Source organism: Perna viridis, chromosome 10 (genome assembly GCF_037379345.1).
Source record: "Perna viridis isolate PV_CMFRI_1.1 ecotype Kerala chromosome 10, ASM3737934v1, whole genome shotgun sequence".
NCBI lineage: Eukaryota > Metazoa > Mollusca > Bivalvia > Mytilida > Mytilidae > Perna > Perna viridis.
In genome coordinates this window covers 18,587,707-18,612,889 of record NC_142454.1, presented here as the reverse complement: position 1 = coordinate 18,612,889, position 25,183 = coordinate 18,587,707, and the positions used below count along the sequence as shown (strand labels likewise).

Genomic DNA, 25,183 nt, shown 5'->3' with positions numbered 1-25,183 from the left:
TCATATTAGATTTGAAACTAATTGACTCTCCGAAACGGACATGAATGGACTCAATTCCGTGTTTTTAGATATCTTCATTTCTTTAAAATTTGTTCGAGTCGATAAAATTGTGATTTTGCTGCACTCTTTTTTAAAGTCAACGATGAATATTGACGGAAATCCCAATGAACCGTCTCTCTCCTATTTGAAATGATTTTTAGTAAAGAAATTTACTTTTTTCTCGGGGGCTGGGGGGGGGTGGTAGTACTAGTACTCTTTACGGTATATTTTGACGGGCTGCATCGAAAATTGAAATAGTGTGCCTTGTGTTATTTCCTGAATGAAATGTAGAAATAAGTAAAACGATCCGAAATTTTACTGCGTCGTCTATCTTTGTAAAGACAGTACTTATTTTAAATGAAAGCGCCCCGTGCAGGTCTGGGTGTCAAAAGAATAGGCCTGCAGCAGCGCTAAGCTTGTCGTAAAAGGCGACTAAATAGTGCTCAGAAACCTAGCCGGGGGCTAGGCGCTCTGCCCACAGAGCAACTGGGATGTGTGCCCCAGGTGGTGGAATGGGGTACCCCCGGCATGTTACATGCTGGGGTTGTCAGGCTATAATACGGAAAACCTGACCGCAAACCATAGTGGTGCACCGTGTTGGGAAAGATGCCACGTTCCTCGCACGTAAAAGAACCCTGCTGTGGTATTCGATAGGAGTAGGAACCTTGGCGCTCCGCCACAGGAGGCTAAATTGCCCGACTTTACCCATCCCCCTTTTTCTAGTGGCAATCAAAATTTGTCGACCCTACTGTCCTTATGTCCTATCCCGTTTTTCATTTCATCATCATTTCATGTTCATTTTATCATCTGTTTCATGTTCATCGTCTGAATATAGCTGAAATATTGCTGCTCGGACGTTAAACCCCAACAATCAATCAATCAATCAATTAAATGAAAGCAGTATTCATATCTATGTGAGCTTAAGCCTGGATAACAATAAGCTTTCAAAGAGACTGATGGTTTTGTAAGGAAACAAAATGTTGGAAATATATAGGATCCATGATTTTTTGACAATAACCTTTAAAATTTCTACAATTGTATTGCAATTAACCAACAGTACGATTAGAATGAACCTGTTACATGTAAATACACTATATGAAATAACCATTACCAAATAAACAAAAGCTACATGTAATAATATTTTCTTGCTCATTTGCTTCTGTTACTTTGTATGTATGATTTTAGTTACTTTATGTTTTTTGTTGTGTGTGTCTGTTTTCCATGTGTGGCCTTTGTCCCTGGATTACATTCTTTTGATTACCGCTATAACCTTGATTACTCTTGATCATCAGGTCATTTCTGTTTCTATCGACGAAGCGCATTAGTCATGAATGACTTCTCTTTTCTTACGTAAAATGGTGTTATTTTGAAACAATTTGTTACTTGATAACAATAAGTTATCTTCTATAATGTATCAGCTAATGCTCAAATTACATGAACAAAATCCTTCACTCTATAAATGGATATCTTACATCAGGTAAATATTTGATGATGGCCGACTGAGTTTTACATGGAACGATCAGGTACAAATGAATAAAAAATGTTTAAAAGTTTAATACCTAGACAATTAAATGATCAATTCATCAAACGATGGTTTCACAAATGAACAATTCTTCCAGAGGACTATTTTATTCTGAGTTTAAGGTAGAATTTGGATTGGAAATATATTTACAGAGGCTTAACTTCTATGATAGGGTAAACATAGCCAAGTTCAGATGTTCCAATATAAAGTTTCCTATAGAAACGGGGAGATATCATGGAACGCGGTTCCAAAGGAGGAGAGAATTTGTAATATCTGTGGGGAAGGGTTATAAGATGAATTCATACCTAGGTATTATACTTTAAACCCGACAGAATACCAACTGAAAGGGATGTTAATGTTCTGTCATATTGAGTTATACAAAAACTTTTCAAACTTTCTAAAACCTATGATCCTGTTTTTATAATATGCAATATCTTGTATATGTGTTTGTATTGTTTGTATTTGATGTATTTAGACATTCTTTTTAAATCGATTACTGATCATGAATATAGACAAACATGAGACAAGTAAAATCCTTGTCTTTAGTATCATTAGAAATATCACTAAACTTTGATTGGATAAAGATCGACAAAAATTAAACATGTAATAAATATAGCCTAGCAATTACTTACAATTAAAATAAATCCTACTTGTATGTTTGATTCAATATATATTTTTTAAAGTTCAGTTTCCAGAATAGATCTTGTGCTGTGGTACCCCGGCTGTCATCTCTCCACATGCACCGGCAGCGTAAGAGTATCCTGAGGCCATAAAAAGTAAAAGAACAGGGTAGACGAAAGAGGAAAGAAAAACTATGACACGTTGAATAAATCAGTTTTCATGATGCAAACGATCCACTTCTGTGGTGATGACTACATAACCTAATTGTAAGAAGTCTAGTACGGTACAAAAAGTCTGCGTAGTTTTGTCTTGCTTATTTTCTTCAGATGTGACAGTAAGGCGAGATTGACTGGATTATCTAAATCTTCTGGCGTTGCAATATTTAGCACACGGATGATGAAGATGATATCTAGGATGATTAATTGTTTTAGTTTTTTTTTTCTAATTCAGAATTTTACATTTATGTTATGGTTTGATTTTTTTCTTTCTTTTCCATACCCATGCCTTTCTTGTAGATTGGGTTTTCAGGCGCGTAGCTGAGGCCAAATTGAAGTGTAGGCAAAATTACGGTAGGGGGTCCAGGGGGTGAAGCCCCCCCCCGAAGCTCCGCGGAGATAGCGTTTCAAACGAAAGCTTGAGAGGCTTTGGTGAAGTTGAGTATGATGCAAACATATCACTGATTTCATGAGTTATGTCCCTTACCCTAGGTCTATCTCCTTAAGATATTTTAGATAATATTGAAAATTAAATCGGGATTTTTCGTATTTTGAAACCATCTATACGATGCCACTATTGGTTGACCAGATATTCAGGACATTCTCTTGCACAGTAAATAGACTTTTTATCATAAACATCGAAAATTGCAGTATCATTTATTTCACAAAACCTTATATACCTTGATTAATTCCCTATTATGCTCTTCTAAGATGTTCTCGATGCTCAATTTTGCTTCATTTTCCTGTTGATGATAGTATACTTCTTACACTACATAACCAGCCTATTGTTTGATTGGGTTTTCGTATTTTGTAGTGATTTACTAAGTTATTTTTTAAACAGAAGCAAGCGAATTTGTGGTTAATGGTTGCCTATATTTGTTACTAAATGTATCTATCGAGCAATATGGTTTGCATCTCCAATTTACTCCTTTCAAGTAAAAAACAGCATGTTATACAACCAGTGAATTACGTTGTATACAATGTATTAATGAATTCTGGGCACCTCATTCGCACTTCTATTTGTCTATAAAATGAGTAAAATACAGGAAATTTTAATATTTAAACGAAATATCGAAGAATTAAATGAAAAGCTTATCATGTCCTTTGTACTTTTAATTAAATCAAATTTATCCTGGTTTCAGGGACTAGTTTCCAGGTATTAGCTATTTGTCATACACTGTCACGTATACGTGTAAGATACTGAATATTGCGATCGAGAGACAATCTAAATTAAATTGTGCTTTGTCCATTTAAAGAGAGTATAGCGATGCAAAAACTACTGTTATTTTGCAGTTATAAATCTTTCCATTGTAACAAAACTTATACACAAGAAAGTGTTATGCATCGTATGAAATATTTTAAAAGTAATATAAAATATGTCGCTTTATCGATTATTTATTTCTATTCCATGTTATTACGAAATATAAATGGCGTGATTCTGTAACTTTTTTTTAAATTTGATGAACCTATAGGGTTTCAAATCTAAGTCATATGTTCGGTATATATTTACATCTATCGGAACATAATTTTTCCATGCAAGAATATTACTAATACAAACAGGAGAGCTGTCAATGCCATGTCATATTTATTTACAATTACTGAATTATGCCATGTTTTAAAAATGCTCTCAGTTTTTAGTGGAGTCCGAGTTGCTCATTTGCTTTTGCTACTTTGTATGTATGATTTTAGTGACTTTATGTTCTTTGTTGTGTGTGTCTATTTTCCATGTCTGGTCTTTGTCCCTGGATTACATTCTCTTGATTGCCACTGTTACCTTGGTTCACATGATTACTCTTTAAATCGATCTTTTTTTTAATGTTTTACACATGCCATCAGTTAATGAAGTTTAATCAAAGTTTACATGGAATGTTGTTACTTTGCTTTGCTTTTCTTTTTTTCTTTTTTATTTTTAATTCTTATTGAATTTCAACTTTACACGATAGAATTGCTTGCTAGAATAGAAGAGTACATTGTATACAATTTATTGTTGGATCTCCCTAAGTATTTAATTTTGATGCTGCTACTCCTTGAAACACAATTCAGCACACCGATATTTGCTATTCTTTATGTTTGGTGTTTTACTTTATTTACACAGCTGTATTTTACTTTGTGCCGATTTTATGTGAGAAGTGAATACAAAAACATGTCAATTTTCACACTTTAACTTTTGTAATCGAAACATATGACTTGATGCAACGGAATAAAAATCTTTATTCTTATTTCTATAAATATCAACCAAAGAAATAAATTGTCAGTGAACATTTGATATTAAGTTTCACTCTATATATGATGAAATATATAATCATTAATTCTTATCTGACTGCTCGTAGGAGATAGTTAACATTGAAAGTCCAGTAGTTTCTATTGTATTTTGATGTCATTTACAGAGTTACCTCCCTTAATTTTGAATTCTACAGTACATTCTATGTAGTTTTAGGCGCTCATGTTTATTTAATCATCATCTTTATTATAGTATTCTGTGAAAGTCACGTTGCAAGAAAAATCTGAAAAAAAGGCAAAAAAAAAAATTATTCTTTATTGTTTAAAAATAACGGTTCTACGTTCATTTAACGCAAGTTCTAATATTTGACAACGTTTATTTTCACTTTAAACATATGAATTTCAGAATCAATTTTACTGCAAATAAATGATTTTGGTATTCAGACATTAGGAGTTAATTTTTTAAAATAAGAATTTGTTTTCACTCACTATAGAAATGCTCTAGCTGGTTCCTCTTCCTAATGACGAACTATCAAGCTCATCCTCAGAGACCAGTTCATTAAATAAAAGGAATAAATAAAAGGAATATTATGTTGGTCGAAATGCTTTCTCCATTATTATTTTTTTTTTCTTATTTTATTTATTTATTTTTTTTATTCGCTTTGTTGTTTTTGCTATTATGTTTGTTTTTTTGTTTTTGTAAGATTACTCTTATATAATGTGTTACACCAAATTAAATTTTCTTACCAAAAAGTACGGACATGTAAGGTATATTATTCCCGATCTATTTTTTTATTATGATTTGCAAAAATTTGAAAACATGTACAATGTAGTTATAAATACAAACCACGTAACTATGTATTCGATATATTTGGTTTTACGACAATGTCTTTAATTGAAGAAAAACTTATGTTTAGAATGTTTACACATTACAAAGAGTAATCAAGGGAACCAAGGTTATAGCGGTAATCAAAAGAATGTAATCCAGGGACAAATGCCAGACATGGGAAACAGACACATACAACAAAGAATACAAAGTAACTAAAATCATACATACAAAGTAACAAAAGCAAATGAGCAACTCGGACTCCACTAAAATGGGAGCATGGACCAGGTGCACCGGAAGGGTAAGCGTCCTCTGCTTTTTCTAGATTAGAGTTGCTCATAAAAAGTTAAGTCCGGGGTAGACAAACGAGGAAAGGAAAACTATGCACATTGAACAAATCAGTTGTCATGGCGCAGATGGATACACCGTAACGATCCACGAGTTCATGATGACGACCATAAGACTTCTGTTTTGATGACTTCAATCTTGTAGCAACATAACCTGCTCCAGAAGCCTACTTAATAGAATTCTACCGCGATACACAAAGTCTGCGTAGTCTCGGCAAGCTCTGGCATAACGTTGTGATATGAACACACCATACGCAGGTGCTGAAGGGATGATGCCACAGATGAAAGGAAAGTTGACAATTCTGAATGAAAAGTTATCACGTTTGTCGTAAAGTCTGGTCTATAGTTTTCCTTTACCATCGATTTCTAAGTGTAGGACAAGATATGAGGCTGACCTCAGTGTCTGTAGTATCATTTATCTCAGGTCCGATGTATCAAATCCCCGAAATTAGGATTGTTTAAAGATAATACTTCATCTATATAACGGAAACTGAGATTAAAGGATCTAGCTAAACGATGTTAATTCTTTAGGATCAGATCAGCTATAAAGTCAGCCTCATAAGAGTGAAGGAATAGGTCAGCATGTAGAGGAGCACAATTTGTTCCCCTGGGAATGCCGACCGTTTGTTGAAAAACGTATCCACCATACTGGACAAATATGTTGTCGATTAAAAATTCCAGCATTTTGTAAACATCTTCTGTATATTTGGAAGATGATTTGGAATTATTTTTTACAAAGTATGAGGAATCTCTACCAAGAATTACGTATTTGTATCTAGGTGTACCATCTTTTTTTTTTTTTTTTGGAAAAAAACAACGATGGATAATGCTTTAAGTCGGGATTTTAACTGAATATGTGGAATTGAAATACACAGTGTTGAAAAATCATAGGGTTTAATGCTAGTATATTCTGATAATAGTGTTGAACTGATTGTCTCCAAAAGATCGTTGGAATTTATCAGGATCCACATTGAATTAATACCACTACGGGAGTAACAAGTGTTGTGGTAGGACTGCAAACCCTCTTTAACAGCTGAGAGTATAAAAGTTAAAAGTTTTGAAAGAAGTTTGGTGGTACATTTCGCAGATCCAGTTATGTAACGTTGTCTGTATGGATTCTTGTGGAGTTTAGGAATCCGGTACATAGACGGTAAATCACAGTCATCGTCCTTGGTAGAAAGACCAAAAGAAGATAGCACAGATTTATGGTTTTCCACAATTTCCTTTTTGGAAAGTGTGGTAGCAGTATAGGTCTTATCACTGCTATTATTTTCTACGTCTACCTAAATAATCAAATTGATAATAAACATTGGATGTAAAACGTTTTGCAGACAAACACAATGTTGTTTTGGGCTTTGTCTGGTGTTACAAAAACATATTTGTCATGTATAGTAGACAATGTTTTTGCTACATCGGGGTCTTTGAAAACTGATGTAGCATTGACACTCATTGACCTACTTAAAAATTGCAATGTAATTGTAGTTTCTGAAGAGTGTATCCATGTTCAATTTTAAGTACTTTTGATTATTTATAAACTTAAGAGACTGTCCATGTAAATATCAGGCAGATCTTATGATACTGGCACAGGGTAATTTTCCCCACTGATTTGTTTTTGTTCAAAAGTAATGTATGTACATGTACCATATGTATGTCAAAAAGTATAAAGTTTGTTTTGAATCGATAATGAAAGGCTCAGAAAGCCACCAAAATTTTGCAGAAAATGAAAGAGTTATCTCCCTTTTTCAATGACTTTCAATGCCATCTTTAATATGTAATTTACTTCTCTTTAACCGTTGCAGTGAATCAAAAACCAACATTCAACTTTGAGAATGGATGAATTTGTTTTATGAAATGAGTAAAAAAAATGAAAAAAAAAATTGTCACATGCCAGCCACTGCCTGGTTTTTGCCTTGACACTCTCCTGGTTATTATACTTAAAATGTAGTCCAAACCTCCTCCCATTTCATGCAAAAAAGATAATATTAGGAAAACTAGTAAAGCAACATATTAAAATGCTCATGTTTATTAAATAATAATCGTTTTGTCCATTGGTTTAGTTCAAATGGTTCTGATAAACCTGAAATTAAAAAAAAAATGTATCAATTTTGGAAGCAGTGATCAAATAAGATTTAGAATAATTTGTTAACCAAGAAATAATAGCATTTAGTTACAATTACATTACACCATTAACAGTATGAATATCGTAAAATTGCAATGTAAAAGTTGATCAGTTGAACTTTAAGTTTTACATGAAAATCAGTTGAAACTTTTGTTTTTGCACAAAAGACCTCAAGTTCAAAATAAAATTAGGTAAGAATAACTACGATGGTACATGATGAATAAGAGTTTTAGTATTGAATATTGAAATGTGATTTAACTAACCATAGAAATGCTTCAGCAGGTTTCTCTTACTAATGACGAACTGTCAAGCTCACCCTCGGATATCATTCCATCGCCTGAAAAGAAATTTATGTTGCTAAAAATTTCATAGAAAAACCAAAAAATTTCATAGAGAAGACGATAGGTGAAAATATGTACATTTTTACAAATATTACTTTTGATGAAAACGGAAACGAAAAGAGAAAAACGGGTAGTAGTCAAAGTGTCGGTGATTGTCGCGTCAGTCTAGCCCTAAAATAATGGGACAACTTGGACCAGTTAGTGTATGCATATGACGAAAATCTCAACAGAAATTGATGAAAGATTTGAACAAGTCTGTAAAATTTTTTTTGTCTTTTGTTTTGATTTTTGTTTTGTTTTGGTTTTTTTTTTTTTTTTTTTTTTTTTTTTTTTTTTTTTTTTTTGATTTTTTTGTTTTTTTTGTTTTGTTTTTTTTTATTTTGTTAATTTAAAGACACATTATGGAAATGAAGAGAAAAGTAAAAAAGTTAGACATGATAAACATATACAACTTTTTGACAAGAAAACTCGTGAAAAACATGAGAAAGGCGTAAAAACTGATGCATCATTCTTGACCAATGTGGTGAAAGGCAATTCTTTTATTAGTTCAATTCGTTACTTAAATTTTCAAGTATGCAAATTAGAACCTACACAACAACCAAAGCACAAAGATATGTCTTGAACAGCACTTATCAACGAATAACTGCATTTGTAATTTTACAAGTAAGATGGATTTTTACATTAAAATTATTAACTGTAAGTGTGTAAAAAATTTTACCATTGATGTCAACTTTCTCGAACACAGCTTTGGTAGAATCGTTGACATCTGTATGTCCGGCAAAAGCAAATTCCTCCAAAGAGATACTTCCATTTCCGTCCGTGTCCCAGGCATCAAATCTACATGGCAGTTTCAACAAGAATTTTCCGTCATCGGCTCTCTGAGAACAAATGAAAATGGTAAGAACTTTTTATCACTATTCTATTCCATTCAAGACATGATTTATATAAGTTACTCTTGCCTGATGTATAGGTACTTTCTATTTTTTTTAAATTAATTACAGCGACTTTACTCTGATTCCTATTTATTAAAATAGAATATGAACATTTTTTTAATCTTGTTTAATTCAGAAAATTAATTTAATGTAATAAACAAAACTTTAAAACGTTCACCTCTTCAACATCTCTTTTACCAGTGCAGACTTTCTTGCATCCGTAACTACAGACAGGTGCGCACTTTGGACAAGAGACTGTACATGTGGTTGAACAAACACTATTACAGAGTAACTTTCCTACTTTGTTTATGAATCTCCGCCCTCTTATACGGATCCAACGACGACGACGCCGTCTACGCCAAGCATCTGAGTCGTCGATCAAAACCATCATGGCGATGAAAAGAAAAACTAGTGTTATTTTCAATCTCATTTTACTGGTGACTGAACTCTGTTCTGCAAGGCAAAAAAAAATATTTAATAGAACGCTTATTGCTTCATCAGAAAGGCAATGAGTAGCATTTAAAACATTAAGGAATCGTTTACTGTTGAAATGATTTAGTTACACCATATTTATCGAACATCATAAATTTATTAACAAAAAGCACGATAAAAATAAACAGCTCAAAAAGTATTTCGCTACGGTTTATTTGTAATAACATGGGAAGGTGTTGTTTTAAACTTCGAATGCGAACAAAAAAGTAAAACTTTTTATCGTTTGTGAAGTCCGTTTGAGTTTCATAAATCTTCGAAAAAAAATTCTTAAAAATTCATTTTTCAAAATATTTTGACATTGTTATAGCAGATACTTTTCTGTAGTACTTTCAACTCCAGGAAATATTTTTAGAATTTCAAGAAAAACTTTCCTATAAGGCTCAATGTACTTAGTATTGTAAGAGTTTGGAATATTTAGGCGAATAACAAAGTCACGTGACATTAAATCATTGGAATATCTAAAGATGTCAGTTGAACATCAAACAACATCCTTTCTAATCCTGTATTTAAATCTATAGATATTCACATAGCTTGAAGTGACCTAGCTTTATTATGTAGCCTGAGCACATGGCGTTTTTCCGACGCAGTCGGTATAGTTTCGCTTTTTACCCTTTGACCTTAAAGACGCTCTTCCATGAAACGCAAGTCACCTGATCGGAATTCTGTTTCCCGATTTGCCAAATACTGACAACCTAGTGGCGTTCGAAAAAACTGTATCGCAATTGCGTGCCATGTGTTATTTCCTGTATAAAATGTATAATATTTAAAGTAAAAAGAACAAAATTTTAACGCGTCTGCTGTCTTTTTTTAAAAACTTGTTTTTATATACATTTGCATCAAATATTCAAATAGCTGTTCCAACAGAAAAAATTATATTTAAAAATTTTAAATCAATTGCATTAAGCCTAATGGGAATTTCTTAGGTCTGTTGAGAAAAGATTCGAAAATATTTCTCAGAGTTAGTAAGCAGTATAGAAAACCAAAGACAGTTGACTGGGTAATCAAGGGAACCACGATTCTAGCGGACGTCAAAAGAATGTAATCCAGGAACAAAGATCAGACATGAAAAACACACAACAAAGAACAAAAAATTGAACAATTTAGAAAAATGATTTAATAGTTTTTTTGGTTTTTTTTCGAAGATTAATAAGATTTAAACGGACCCTATTGAAAATATCGGCAAAAAATCCGAAGCGTCAGCAGTGGGATAATTCAAATATGTCATAATCTAAAAACATGGCTTATACATAAACACATGAAACAGGCACGATCTTCATACATAATGTAGCGATTTGAATGAAAAAAGGACTGATAATTTTGGCTAATTTTCAAAACAGACAAAAGTTGCCAATATAAAATTCTAAAAAAGTAAAATAGTAACTGTTACTCACAAATTTCTATGAAAAGAGTTCCAATGCTTCTGACAGTTATTTTTTGTTGCTTGATTTATATATGATGACACTTGATACTTAAAACAAGATTTTGTTTAAATGTGTCACATATGTAGTGTCAAATGAAACGATTAAGATATGTAGAACTAAATATTTCAAAAGGTTAAATTACTTCTATTTACAATATAATTATATATGAAATAAAAAAACACGCTAAACCAGCTTTGCTTTATCGGGGTTTTTATTTTCTCTATCATTTGCTTTTATTTTTTTTTTTATTTTCTTTCCATCAAGCGTCGATAATTCAATTCACCCGTCTGCACATTACACGTGGCCAAACAAAAAGGAGGTAACATCAGGATCCGTTAATTTGAAAATATTATTCGATTATTTCTTTTTTGTTTTGTTTTGTTTTTTTATTTTTTTTTGTTTTTTTTTTGCTTTTTTTTTTTGTTTTTTTTTTTTTGTTGTTTTGTTTTGTTTTATTGTATTGCACAATTAAAATTACAACTCATTTTGCAACAAAATGTTATCCATCTACATATTTTCATTTTTTTTTCAGAAATTAAGAAAATCTACTGCAATATGAAACTTCTATAAACATATTTGTTTACTTAATAAAATATAATTATTAAGATTAACATAACTTATATTTGTGTTGGTTTTAATGAATTACGATGGATAAATTGCAGGTTACACTATGAACGCATTAAATATTAAATTGACAATATATTTGTTGGTATTAAGCTAGGAAGGAGGAATGAATAGTGACCAGCTGTCCAGGCTGTAAGAACAATCAATAGTAGGGAAAACAATCAACCTACAAATTATTCTGTAGAAATTATAGATTTGTTTTGTTTTTAACAAATATTATTTCATGAATTATTTCTATAGAGCATTTTTCCAACAATTGCTATGCATGAAGGAAACACGTCATTATAAGTTACTCTCTACTTATTTAAACTTATTGTATATTGTCCTAACTATACCAGCGAAACAATATTTTACCGTTGTGTAGAAAACGGTGACAAATGGATGAAATATCTGATTTTTTAATGCTTAACGTGACACAGTAACAAACCTTAACCATATTCTGGACTATATACGGACGGATCAAAATGATTATCCGCAATTTCAGTTTGCGGAACTCAATACGAAATGTTTTTAATCTCTCAGTTGACCCAAAATATTTTGATGTGCAGTTGCGCGTGCGTAAAAGTCCTATCCCGTGGTCGTGACGTTGGGACGTCTTACGGCATTGAGTTATCGTTTGGTGAGTTAGTTTGCGTAGGAAGTGTCACCAGTCCTAATGTTGTTAATCGTACCAGGCACATGAAGATAATGTGCGACGTCAACGTGCCTTTTTCATGACTATTGATTCGCGACGGCTCCGTAAACGGACGGGAAAGTAACATTTCGAATTTTCACCGTATCCGCTTTTGAACTTTTTTTAAATTAAATGATCTTTTGTGGTATTGTTTACCGACACAAACTGTTAAAGTAATTAAAAATACAAAAGCAATATATAGATACATAAATATTGATTTCTATTTTCAATCAGTTTCTATTGTTGACTAATAATATGTGTGTGTGTGTGTGTGTGTGTGTGTGTGTGTGTGTGTGTGTGTGTGTGTGTGTGACAATTAGTTATGCTTGCATGACCTACTTTGGGCCCGGGACTGTTTATACTTGTTCATAAACCGTTTGCTGTTCATAAGAGTAAACTTCCGAAAGTTTCGCATTACTTGGTCGAAATTTAAACAAAATCATTAAAAACCCTAAAAAAAACTACTGATAAAGGGCGATAGAAGACAGGTTCTGTGTTTGAGTCATTGAAATAGCAAAACTTTTACGTTGCTTGTTGACCTTAAAATTCCAGGAAATACGATACTACATGCTTGTAATTTAGTGTAAGGCAATAATTTGTTTATAGTATAAAACTTCAATTCAATAGTAAATTTGCTCGCCTAAATACTATATCATGGATCGGTTGGAAGTATTTATACTTTGTATTGTGACTGGTGAGGCATTTTTTTTACTTGGAATGCAATCAATAAGTTGAATATAACGTCAGCATCAGCAAGGCTTAAACATCAAATATTCACTTTAATGTATTGCATTTATGTTCTGTAGAAACCTCTGTTATTTAGAAAATCGATTACATTTTCCTTACCCATCCAATATGATGTTATTTTATTTGGGCTGTAATGCATGTAATAAAAAACACTCAATATGTATAGTCATCACAAAACAATACGTAAAACAGTTGTGTGTGTTTGTATTCCAACATGTACCTTTTACAAAGTTTAAACTGGAAAAAATGGACGCGGTTCCATTATAACAATAGTTTGTAAATAGTCCTTGTTCACGTGTTTATTCTTATATTCTCACATACAAATATTATCAAAAAAGGGGCAAGAAGAAAAACAATTGCAGAATATAAACTTGGATCATTTTTGCATTTTTTGCCAATATATATATATATATATATATATATATATATATATACAACGTCTCAGAATGTGACGACTCTATTCTCTACCCTGCTCCATCGGCTCAAATTGATACAGGGAAGATAACGTAAACTTATGGAAGGGTCTGAAAAATTCCCAACGATGTTAGAACTGTTAAATTTGCAAAGCAAATTTTTGTCGTTCCCTCCGCGGGACTCGAACTCGTACCGCTGTGACATCTATGGCAACACCGCCTGCACTAAGTCCAGCGCCCTAGACCACTCGGCCAGCTAGGCCGATATATATATTTTGGGGTTTTCCCTGTTAGCCGTCAACTTGTTATATTATATTATATATATATATATAATGTAACGGTTTAGACGCCTTTCAGTCCGAGTGGCTTATTTGTATTGATTTAAAAAAAAGGCCAAACCGAAACATTCATTTGCATGAAGCCCTTTGATTTGGTTGATTCAACACGAAGTCAGGATAGGTTCATAACCTTTATATGAATAAATAATCTTCTTTTCAATACAACAATAACATGACAAAATCAGTAGCCTATTCCTCTAAAACCTAATTTGGTCCTAGTATCCTATCAGTACCTGATGTTGGTTTTGAAAATAATTTAAGCCTACAGAAGGTTTTATACAACTCATAGAAGGTTATCTGGTGAGTATTCATCTACTAGAAGTTTATTTGGACCTTTGAATCAAATTCTCCCTACGCTGTATAATTTCAACCAAGTTGACGGCTAACAGGGAAAACCCCAAAGGAGGATGACTCATCCAACCATATGGCTAATTTGCATATGTGAGTAGATATCATACCATGCCTATCTCATATTGTCTCTGGTGGTTATCACTCATAGTGATACTGAGTCAAGATTGGTATGGTTCTGTTTTTGGCTTCGGAAGTGACTGCACAAGCTGCTATTGAGATTCAGAATCTGCTTGAAGCCGAAAGTAGGCTTCTTTTTATATGCTGATGACATCACCACTGACCAATCAGAATACTTCTTACAAACACGTGCAATGTCCCGGTAAAATGTAAACAGGAATGGCGATCGCCAGTTGTGTTTTCTCCAGAAAGGAAAATGCAATATTTGCTAATAAAAATAATACAAATCATACATATAATGATCTCAGCATCTGGTAAGGATACTTTCCTCAGGAACCATAATCATAATATCATCAACTAACCGTATCATTTCAACAGGACGTAAAATTAAGCGTTACGACTTGTAAATCTGAATGTAAACAGACCGAAATAGATCGATAAATATTACTAATCAAGTCAAAATTAAGGTAATATCACTTTCCATGACTAATATGACAATCGTAATCGAAATAAATGCATGAGGGGGTTACCAATTTGTAACAATATATATATATATATATATATATATATATATATATATATATATATATACAAGGGTCTGAAAAATTCGAAATGTGACGACTCTATTCGCTACACTGCCCATTGGATCAAGTTGATACAGGGAAGACAATTGAAACTTACAGAAGGGTCTGAAAAATTCGAAACGATGTCAGAACTGTCAAATTTACAATGCAAATGTTTGGTCGTTCCCTCCGCAGGACTCGAACTCGTACTGATGTGACATCTATGGTAATACCGCCTGCACAAAGTCCAGCGCCCTACACCACTCGGCCAGCTAGTCTATATTAAAATATAGCTTTTGCCGGCCGGGTCATTCCTCCTCGTAGGATTAATTTAGGGCTGTAACTTTGTCCACGATGTATGGTAGTACGTGTCAGTTCATCTAGGTGTTAATATGTAGGACAGAGGATCAAATTAAATTCATGATGCATGTCACAAAAATTCAATAATATACAAACGGCTAAGAATGTTACGGTTCTATTCGCTACACTGCTCCATCGAATCAAATTCATACAGGGAAGATAATGTAAACTTATAGAAGGGTATGAAAAATTCCCAACGATGTTAGAACTGTCAAATTTGCATTTTAATCAATCTGAAAGAAGTTCATAGAATGATTTTGTAATATATTTGTTGTATAAGAGCCCAGGTTGGACATGTATATCTGTATGTTGTTAGTCCTCATCCTTTATCGGTGGCGTGTGTGTGTCACGAACCCAGAGAAACATGTGGGCCGAATAACTCCTGCCATGCCAAGTTTAACATACAGAATACTTACACCCTCATACAGGACATGCTATACAGTAACATAGTAGGGGTCTATGGCTACGAAATACTTCTTCAAGCAAAAATGAACGTGGAGATTGATAACCGAAATGTAACAGCTCAAGTACAAAATAAAGAAGGTTTTAGCACGTATATTGTACATTTTACAGCGTCAGGTATAAATTATTGTCGTTCTTTTCTGTACCTTGTAAAAACATCGTTTCATGTTTAAATATTATCATACTGAAAGGTCATTGATTATGTACTAAACTTTTGTTCTGTCTTTCACCATGTAGGGGCTTGTATATTATATATTAGAATTGACTTCAAAGCAGCATTGATGTGATTTAACATTTATTATTAACCTTGCAATCTTTTCATGAAATCGGCTTTCTTTTATAAATAATTTAGTTATAGTGTAAAATGGTGAACAAGAGTGGCTGCAAATGTTCAGTAGTTTTTCATTCATTCATTTTAGTTAAAAACACTAACTCCAACCCTTACGTCTTTATTGTAATACTTATATATGCTCTACCGTGATTTTCAGCCCCGCATGGGAATAATTGGGATTTATGTTACATACGAATGGAACATAACTTTTTGTAGATCTGGCAAGTCAGTTAACTACTAGTAGTTCATAGTTTGTACATTTGTGTAATTTATGTTTAGTTTTTTTTTTTATTTTCGTTGTAACAAGGAACACAGACATATTTTTACTGATTTTTAAGTGTGTCTAATTGTTTAATAGTGTTTCCAAAAAGGCAAGATTTTAAAGGGATTACGATCACGCCAAAGTACCTAAATCCCGCCGCATCTTTTGCGCCTGTCTTAAGTCAGGAATTTCTGGCCTCTGTATTTCAAGTCATGTTTTGTTTGCTTTAGTCTGTTTTTATGTTACTTGAGTTTGTAGGGGCAACTCTGGCGCTTTACCTGTGTATAATAGTGTTTTGTCCAGCTGCTGCCTGCCATGTTAGGTGGAGGTTTCCTTACCATTTATTGGAGACCAACCAATTGTAACATGTATATCGAAACCAATCATTGTTGATGCAATTGAGTTCTTAATTTATACATTATTATAGTTAGACATGGACAGTTTGTAATTAACCCTGTTTATTTACATCATAAATATATTACATGAATGTAATTGCATGACTACCGGTGCACCTGGTACATGCTCCCAGTTTTTAGTGGAGTCCGAGTTGCTTTTTTGATTTTGTTACTTTGTATGTATGATTTTAGTTACTTCATGTTCTTTGATATGCATGTCTGTTTTCCATGTCTGGTCTTTGTTCTTGGATTACATTCTTTTGATTACTGCTATAACCTTGATTCCCTTGATTACTCTTTCAGGTTATCAAGGTGAACTAAAAGACTTAGTTATCATATTACCAGTTGCAATGATTCTTGCATAGACAAGAATCATAGCCTTAATCTGTAGTTGTTACAGGTTTTTCCCAAGGAGAGTCGTATCTTTAATCGATTAAAAATAGTCCGTTACCCAACCTGAAGGCATTATTGAGGTATCATTTATTTATTTTGTTTTTTAGAATCGCTTAAAAAGCACAAGACAGGTCTAAAATGATCAAGGAACTTTTATGCAAATTTTAAAAACTTAATATATCAATTAATTTAAATAGCTATAGTAGTATAATTTCTATATTTATTAAACATATTTTCCAAAGAAGAGATTGTGGAAAACCATAAATCTGTGCTATCCTCTTTTGGTCTCTCTACCAAGGACGATGATTGTGATTTACCGTCTATGTACTGGATTCCTAAACTTCACAAGAATCCATACAAACAACGTTTCATAGCTGGATCTGCAAAATTTACCACCAAACTTCTTTCAAAACTTTCAACTTCTATACCCACAACTGTCAAAGAGGGTCTACAGTCCTACCACAACACTTGTTACTCCCATAGTGGTATTAATTCAATGTCGATCCTGAAAAATTCAAAAGATCTTTGGAGACAATCAGTTCAAGACTATTATCTGAACATAATAGCATTAAAACCTATGATTTTTCAACACTGTATACTTCCATTCCCCATACTCAGTTAAAATCCCGACTTAAAAACATTATACATCGTTGTTTTTCAAAAAAAGATGGTACACCTAGATACAAATATATAGTTCTTGGTAGAGATTCCTCATACTTTGTAAGAAATAATTCCAAATCATCTTCCAAATATACAGAGGAAGATGTTTACAAAATGCTGGAATTTTTAATCGACAACATAAGTGTGGTGGACGTGTTTTTCAAAAACCGATCGGCATTCCAATGGGAACAAATTGTGCTCCTTTACTTGCTGACCTATTCCTTCACTCTTATGAGGCTGACTTTATAGCTGATCTGATCAGAAAGAAAGAATATTGTTTGGCTAGATCCTTCAATCTCAGTTACCGCTATATAGATGACGTGTTATCTTTAAACAATCCTAATTTCGGGGATTTGATACATCGCATCTACCCAAAAGAACTTGAGATAAAAGATACTACAGACACTGTGAAGTCAGCCTCATATCTTGACCTACACTTAGAAATCGATGGTAAAGGATAACTATTGACCAAACTTTACGACAAACGTGATGACTTTTCATTCAGAATTGTCAACTTTCCTTTCATCTGTGGCAACATCCCTTCGGCTCCTGCGTATGGAGTGTTCATATCACAACTCATACGTTATGCCAGAGCTTGCCGAAACTGAAAACACTTTTTATATTGCGCTAGAACTCTAACAAATAGGCTTCTGGACAGGGCTATGTTGCTACAAGATTGAAGTCATCACTACAGAAGTTTTATGGTCGTCATCATGAACTCGTGGATCGTTATGGTGTATCCATCAGCACAATGAAAACTGATTTATTCAACGGGTCATAGTTTTCCTTTCCTCGTTTGTCTACCCCGGACTTGACTTTTTATGAGCAACTCGGGGGGTGTTTCTAGAAAGGCAGAGGACGCTTACCCTACCGATGCACCTGGTCCATGCTCCCAGTTTTTAGTGGAGTCCGAATTGCTCATTTACTTTTGTAACTTTGTATGTATAATTTTAGTTACTTTATGTTTTTGTTATGTATGTCTGTTTTCCATGTCTGGTCTTTGTCCCTGGATTACATTCTTTTGATTACCGCTATAACCTTGGTTCCCTTGATTACTCTTTAATGAGAGTATGTAGTTGGAGGTCTCGGTTGAATGGCGGTGTTTAGTTTCCTTAATTTTCTGTCGGAATAAATATGTTTATATGTTGTCACTTTCATCTCAACTTCTCTGCTTCACAGTTGCAATTATTTGATACTTACATATCATTACAAAATTAGTCATTGATCAATATTATGAAGTAAAATACTTCCCAAACAGGGAAATGTTGCGTTAGGAAGTATGGAATATATATGCAGTTCATTGCAGACACTGTTCGAGTAATGCACGTATTCTCAATTTTTGTTCCAGAATTTGAGATACGGTTCGCTGTCCCGTACTACCATACATCGTGTACTAAGTTACAGCCCTAGATTAATCCTACGAGGAGGAATGACCCGGCCAGCGAAAGCTATATTTTATAGCCTAGCTGGCCGAGTGGTCTAGGGCGCTGGACTTTGTGCAGGCGGTGTTGCCATAGATGTCACAGCGGTACGAGTTCGAGTCCCGAGGAGGGAACGACCAAAGATTTGCATCGCAAATTTGACAGTTCTAACATCGTTGGGATTTTTTTAGACCTTTCTATACGTTTACATATCTTCCCTGTATCAATTTGATCCGATGGAGCAGTGTAGTGAATAGAGTCGTCCCATTCTGAGACGTTTGTATATATATATATATATATATATATATATATATATATATATATATATATATATATATATATATATATAATACTGTAATGCGGGCACTGTATGACTCAGGCAAGTATTATTTTCCCCTTATTTGGAATAAGGTTCGCTGTTGCTGTTAAATATACACTCAAATAAAATCCGGAACTTGTATATAAAACAAATCACGTACATTTACATGTTGTGTATTATAGAGTCATGGACTACTTAAAAGATAATAGAAAATATTTGCATTGGTTTTTTTTTTTTCATCTGTCGTGCAAGTTTGTTTTAATGGGTATTAGCACATTGTCAGTATTATAGTTTATTATACCAGTATAATAGACGGTTCATTATTAGGATATTCAATGTAAACTGTCAAATATTTTGGTAGAATAAAGTACACTTATTTACGTTGCATGCAGTATTTGAATTGATTGAAAGCAACTTCTGAACTCGCACAGTACGTCTACGAACACAGACTAAGCCTGTTATGATATTATTGACCCAACAAATAGTATACTGAAACTGACAGAAATGCACATACAAATATTGAACGTAAACACATGGAAAACCGTACCTCATAGTATGTAGATATGTGGCCGATATCCCAAAAACGCTGGTGAGGCTATAATGTATTGTTTGAAAGAGTAATCAAGGGAACAAAGGTTATAGCGGTAATCAAAAGAATCTAATCCAGGGACAAAGACCAGACATGGAAAACAGACATACACAACAAAGAACATAAAGTATCTTTAAAAGTGTCTTTGAAACGACATAATAACAGAAAATAATATTGTGACGTCCAATCCTATAACAAATTTTACTCTTACGACTATTTGTGAAGCAGATCACTTGTATACAGGTAATTTGAGAATCCAAGTTCACTCGCGTCTAACATGCATAAACACTACAAACACAGGAGAAAACAGTGAAGAAAAAGAGTCATTTTTTTTTCAGATTATGTCAATAAGAATATGTTCAGCCAGAAGGTATAACCAGCACATCTTTATCTTTTTATTGATAATAACTCAATAATTGGTAAGTTGGCTTTTTATTTTCAAAATCATTATTCATAAAATAATAAAACAAAACTTTAAGATAAGAAATAGTAGAGATCTCATTGTTATAAAAATTAAAAGCTCTTCAACTAACAATTTATATCATATACCATACAATATTCTAATTCAGCAAAATAACAATAGTGAGATACAGCAGGGCAAGAAGTTGAATTAATGTTGGTTTGAAATTTAGACCAAGTGGATAATATCAGATTAATATAATCTTTATAGTAATATAAATGACCAAATGAAGATTAACTATCCAATTCAATTAGATTCATGAACAGGTCCTACAAAAATACTGGCAGTTGGAATGGAGCTAGCGAAAGGGATGTCATTAGTATACTCTATAACAAACATAGCTGGAATGTCTATCCTTACCATTAAAAACTTCAAAAAAAGGGATGAAGGACTGTATGACTGTTTCGATGTTACGTGCAACTATGCATACCATGTTCACGCAAAAAAGTAAGTGTACTGATATTTCAAAATACACCAATGCAAACGAATAATATAAAGCTTTCCTCAAACCTTTTAAGACCATGCAATTAATTCTTTTTTATCTAAAATGTGCAATTTTTTCACTGTCAGTTTAATATCTCCACAAAGATTATGCTGAAGGCTGACTTGTACTAAACATTAATTCATGGTGAAGAGTTCGAACGTTACAAAGTGCATTCTATGTGTCTAGCAGTAATTTCAATTTTTACTCTTACAGTAGGTGTTTGTCTTCAATAGATCTTGCAAAGTATCTATAACCCAAGTCCAATGTTTGTCGCATGTGGAATTCAACATTTGCCATGTGCTCCGCTGTCTTTCTCCGTATATTTGGAATTCCTTTGAAAGGCTCACTGTCATAATATATAAATTGTCACTAATCATTACAAATTGCGATTTTTAAGATTTTCAAACAAATATTGCATTTATTTATACTATAAACATTTAAAAAAATTAAGACTAAGGATCAAGCACAATATTATTTCAAACTTAACTTGCGATTAGTTATTTTTCAGAGGACCCAACAAATATGATAATCACAAACAGTAGTAAGACTGATGAGTTGGTTGTTAAAGAATATTTGGACTTCACCCTTTAATGCAAAGTAACACCCGGCCGTTATAATGGACTACTGCAATGGACCCGACGGAACTAAATTTTGATTACAGTAAATTAAACGCTCAATTCAACATTTCATGTCGACAATGCTGTATTTAAATGCCAGGCGTATGATTATAAAAAAGCAAACGTGCTATCAAAGGAAGTGATACTGCAAGTCAAAGGTACAGTAAAGATACACGTGTCTTTATAAACCGATTTAAACACAAATTAAATTGATTATTAACATCAAATGTATAACATAAAGTGTATCATATAAGCTAAAATCGCAAATGTTTCCCACAGAATATAATTTAACAAAAAAATGTATTCTAATAAAAATATTTCTTTCAGATTTGAGATTGTAGATCATGTCTACCTTGCTTATATGGTAACTTATTTATAAGCATTTCAATGAAAACCGGGTAAAAGTTGTGTCGTCCAGCAATTTTTCTAGCGTCAGCTAAACACTCGAATGATCCTAAACAAATAAGATAAGTGTGTACATATATAAACTTAAATAAGTTTCATTGCTTTCCAAACGGACTCCAAAAAATGACAACCAGCGATATGTCATTTCAATTTGGTATGATATTCTGCTTTTATTGATTAAACTGTCTCCACATTGAAAAATTTATTTGAAATTTTTTCAACGAAAGACCTAAAATGAAGCATGATGGTAGAAATTAACAAATAAACAATGGAAAGAGTGTTCAAGGGAACCAAGGTTATAGCGGTAATCAAAAGAATGTAATCGAGGGACAAAGACCAGACATGGAAAACAGACATACACAACAAAGAACATAAAGTTACTAAAATCATATTAACAAAGTAACAAAAGTGAATGAGCAACTCGGACTCCACTAAAAACTGGGAGCATGGACCAGTTGCATCGGTAGGGTAAGCGTCCTCTGCTTTTCTAGAAACACCCGCCGAGTTGCTCATAAAAAGTCCGGGGTAGACAAACGAGGAAAGGAAAACTATGACCCGTTGAATAAATCAGTTTTCATGGTGCTGATGGATACACCATAACGATCCACGAGTTCATGATGACGACCATAAAACTTCTGTAGTGATTTCAATCTTGTAGCAACATAACCCTGTTTCAGAAGCCTATGTGTTAGAGTTCTAGAGCGATACAAAAATTGTGCGTAGTTTCGGCAAGCTCTGGCATAACGTATGAGTTGTGATATGAACACTCCATATGCTGGAGCCGAAGGGATGTTGCCACAGATGAAAGGAAAGTTGACAATTCTGAATGAAAAGTCATCACGTTTGTCGTTAAGTTTGGTCAATAGTTTTCCTTTACCATCGATTTCTAAGTGTAGGTCAAGATATGAGGTTTTCACAGTGTCTGTAGTATCCTTTATCACAAGTTCTTTGGGGTAGTTGCGATGTATCAAATCCCCGATATTAGGATTGTTTAAAACTAATACTTCATCTCTATAGCGAAAACTGAGATTAAAGGATCTAGCTAAACGATATTCTTTCTTTCGGATCAGATCAGCTATAAAGTCAGGATCATAAGAGTGAAGGAATAGGTCAGCAAGTAAAGGAGCACAATTTGTTTCCAATGGAATGCTGACTCTTTGTCTGTCCACCACACTGGACAAATATGTTGTGGATTAAAAATTCCAGCATTTTGTAAAAATCTTCCTCTGTATATTTGGAAGATGATTTGGAATTATTCCAGCATTTTGACCCTAACCCTAGTTTACAATTATAATTGACAGCATACTGTAGTAAAACTGTAGTAAAACTTGGAATCTTTGACATAGCTTGTTCTGATACAGCTGTCAATACGCTTAATATTGTGGGATTGTAACAGAGTATGGGGAATAGAAGTATACAGTGTTGAAAAATTAGGTTTTAATGCTATTATATTCAGATAATAGTCTTAAACTGATTGTCTCCAAAAGATTTTTCGAATTTTTCAGGATCCACATTGAATTAATACCACTACGGGAGTAACAAGTGTTGTGGTAGGACTGCAAACCCTCTTTAACAGCTGAGAGTATAAAAGTTAAAAGTTTTGAAAGAGGATGGCACAGATTTATGGTTTCTGGCAATCTCTTCTTTGGAGAGTGTGGTAGGAATATATGTCTTATCACTGCTATTATTTTCTACGTCTTTCTCTGATAATAAACATTGGACGTAAAACTTTTTGCAGACAAAAACAATGTTGTTTTGGGCTTTGCCTGCTTGTACGACAACATATTTGTCATGTATGATAGACAATGTTTTTGCAACCTCAGTTTCTAGAAAAGCAGAGGACGCTTACCCAACCGGTGCACCTGGTCCATGCTCCCAGTTTTTAGTGGAGTCCGAGTTGCTCATTTACTTTTGTTGCTTTGTGTGTGTGATTTTAGTTGCCCTATGTTCTTTGTTGTGTGTGTATGTTTTCCATGTTTGGTCTTTGTCCCTGGATTGCATTCTTTTGATTACCGCTATGGCCTTGGTTCCCTTGATTACTCTTTGCTACATCGGGGTCTTTGAAAACTGATGTAGCCTTTGCACTCATTGGCCTACTCAAAACTTTCAATCGTTTCAAAATTAGACCTCAATGCCTTTAACCACTCTAACAGAGAATCAATGTCTTCTTGTTCTTGTTTTATCCATTTTCCTCGACGGCATTCATAAGAATTTTTAAGTTATAATTCCAGTTTATGGAGCTTGGTTCACGGTACTTGGGACCGTGAACAACTAAATGAAATACTAAGACTGGTAATGTGACCAGTGACTGCTTCTGAACAAAATAAAGTGAATTTTGTGGGTATTTGATATGCATATATCTTCTCCTGTCTGATTTTTATAAAGACTGCAATTTAATACCTGTAAAGCAATTATCTTTGTTTTTCAAATTTCTTTACAATTCAACAGGTAGATCGAATATAAATTACATCACTATCCTGATTTTTATACAACATTTCTGTTTAGTTCAGTGGATCAGTTTTCCTTTTAAACAAAACATGGAAAACCATATGTATGACCCAGGGAGCATGTTTTGGTTGTTGTTTTTACGATAACGATATAGTCTAAACCATTGTCTGAAGGAAAATGCTGTATGAAACCATATGAGCAGTCATTTGGATCCACTTATGCAAAGATATGTTGCAACTTCCGAGCATTGTTCGGTTAATTTATTGGCTAGATTTGACGAATTTTGTTCACATCTCGCATAATATTTAAGATTCAATTGATCTCGTCTGTGCTGTAATGGGACTTCACCTGTCTCTGCTCACATATTTCTAAAGGCGTTGATTTGATTACCTATAGGACAATTTTAATTCCCTTGAATTGAATGCGGTCTAGTTTTTTGTTGAACATTCGGAAGGGCAGATTTAAATGGCTGACATAAATAGTTGCTTACGCCTTGTTATGGACAATAATGTATAATGTTGCATTAAAAAGGAGTCCGTGTATGTACCATTGAGTAGGTAAAACAAAAAAGTATAGCGGAAACAAAATAACGTTTAAGTTTTTGAAATTCGTCACTGTATATAATAAAATAAAATATTAAAAGAACACTATAACAT

General features: G+C 33.4%; 1 protein-coding gene across 1 annotated transcript; it reads right to left on the bottom strand.

Moving 5' to 3' along the window:
• Nucleotides 1–7,797: 7,797 nt before the first annotated feature.
• LOC148604823 (EF-hand calcium-binding domain-containing protein 1-like) lies at nt 7,798–11,203 on the bottom strand. Its single transcript, XM_088550527.1, has 5 exons — nt 11,066–11,203; nt 9,361–9,635; nt 8,969–9,128; nt 8,173–8,246; nt 7,798–7,867 (listed from the first exon to the last, which is right to left on the bottom strand). The coding sequence occupies exons 2-4, from the start codon at nt 9,610–9,612 to the stop codon at nt 8,185–8,187; spliced, it is 474 nt and encodes a 157-aa protein (XP_088406653.1). The 5' UTR covers nt 9,613–9,635; nt 11,066–11,203; the 3' UTR covers nt 7,798–7,867; nt 8,173–8,184.
• Nucleotides 11,204–25,183: the final 13,980 nt, after the last annotated feature.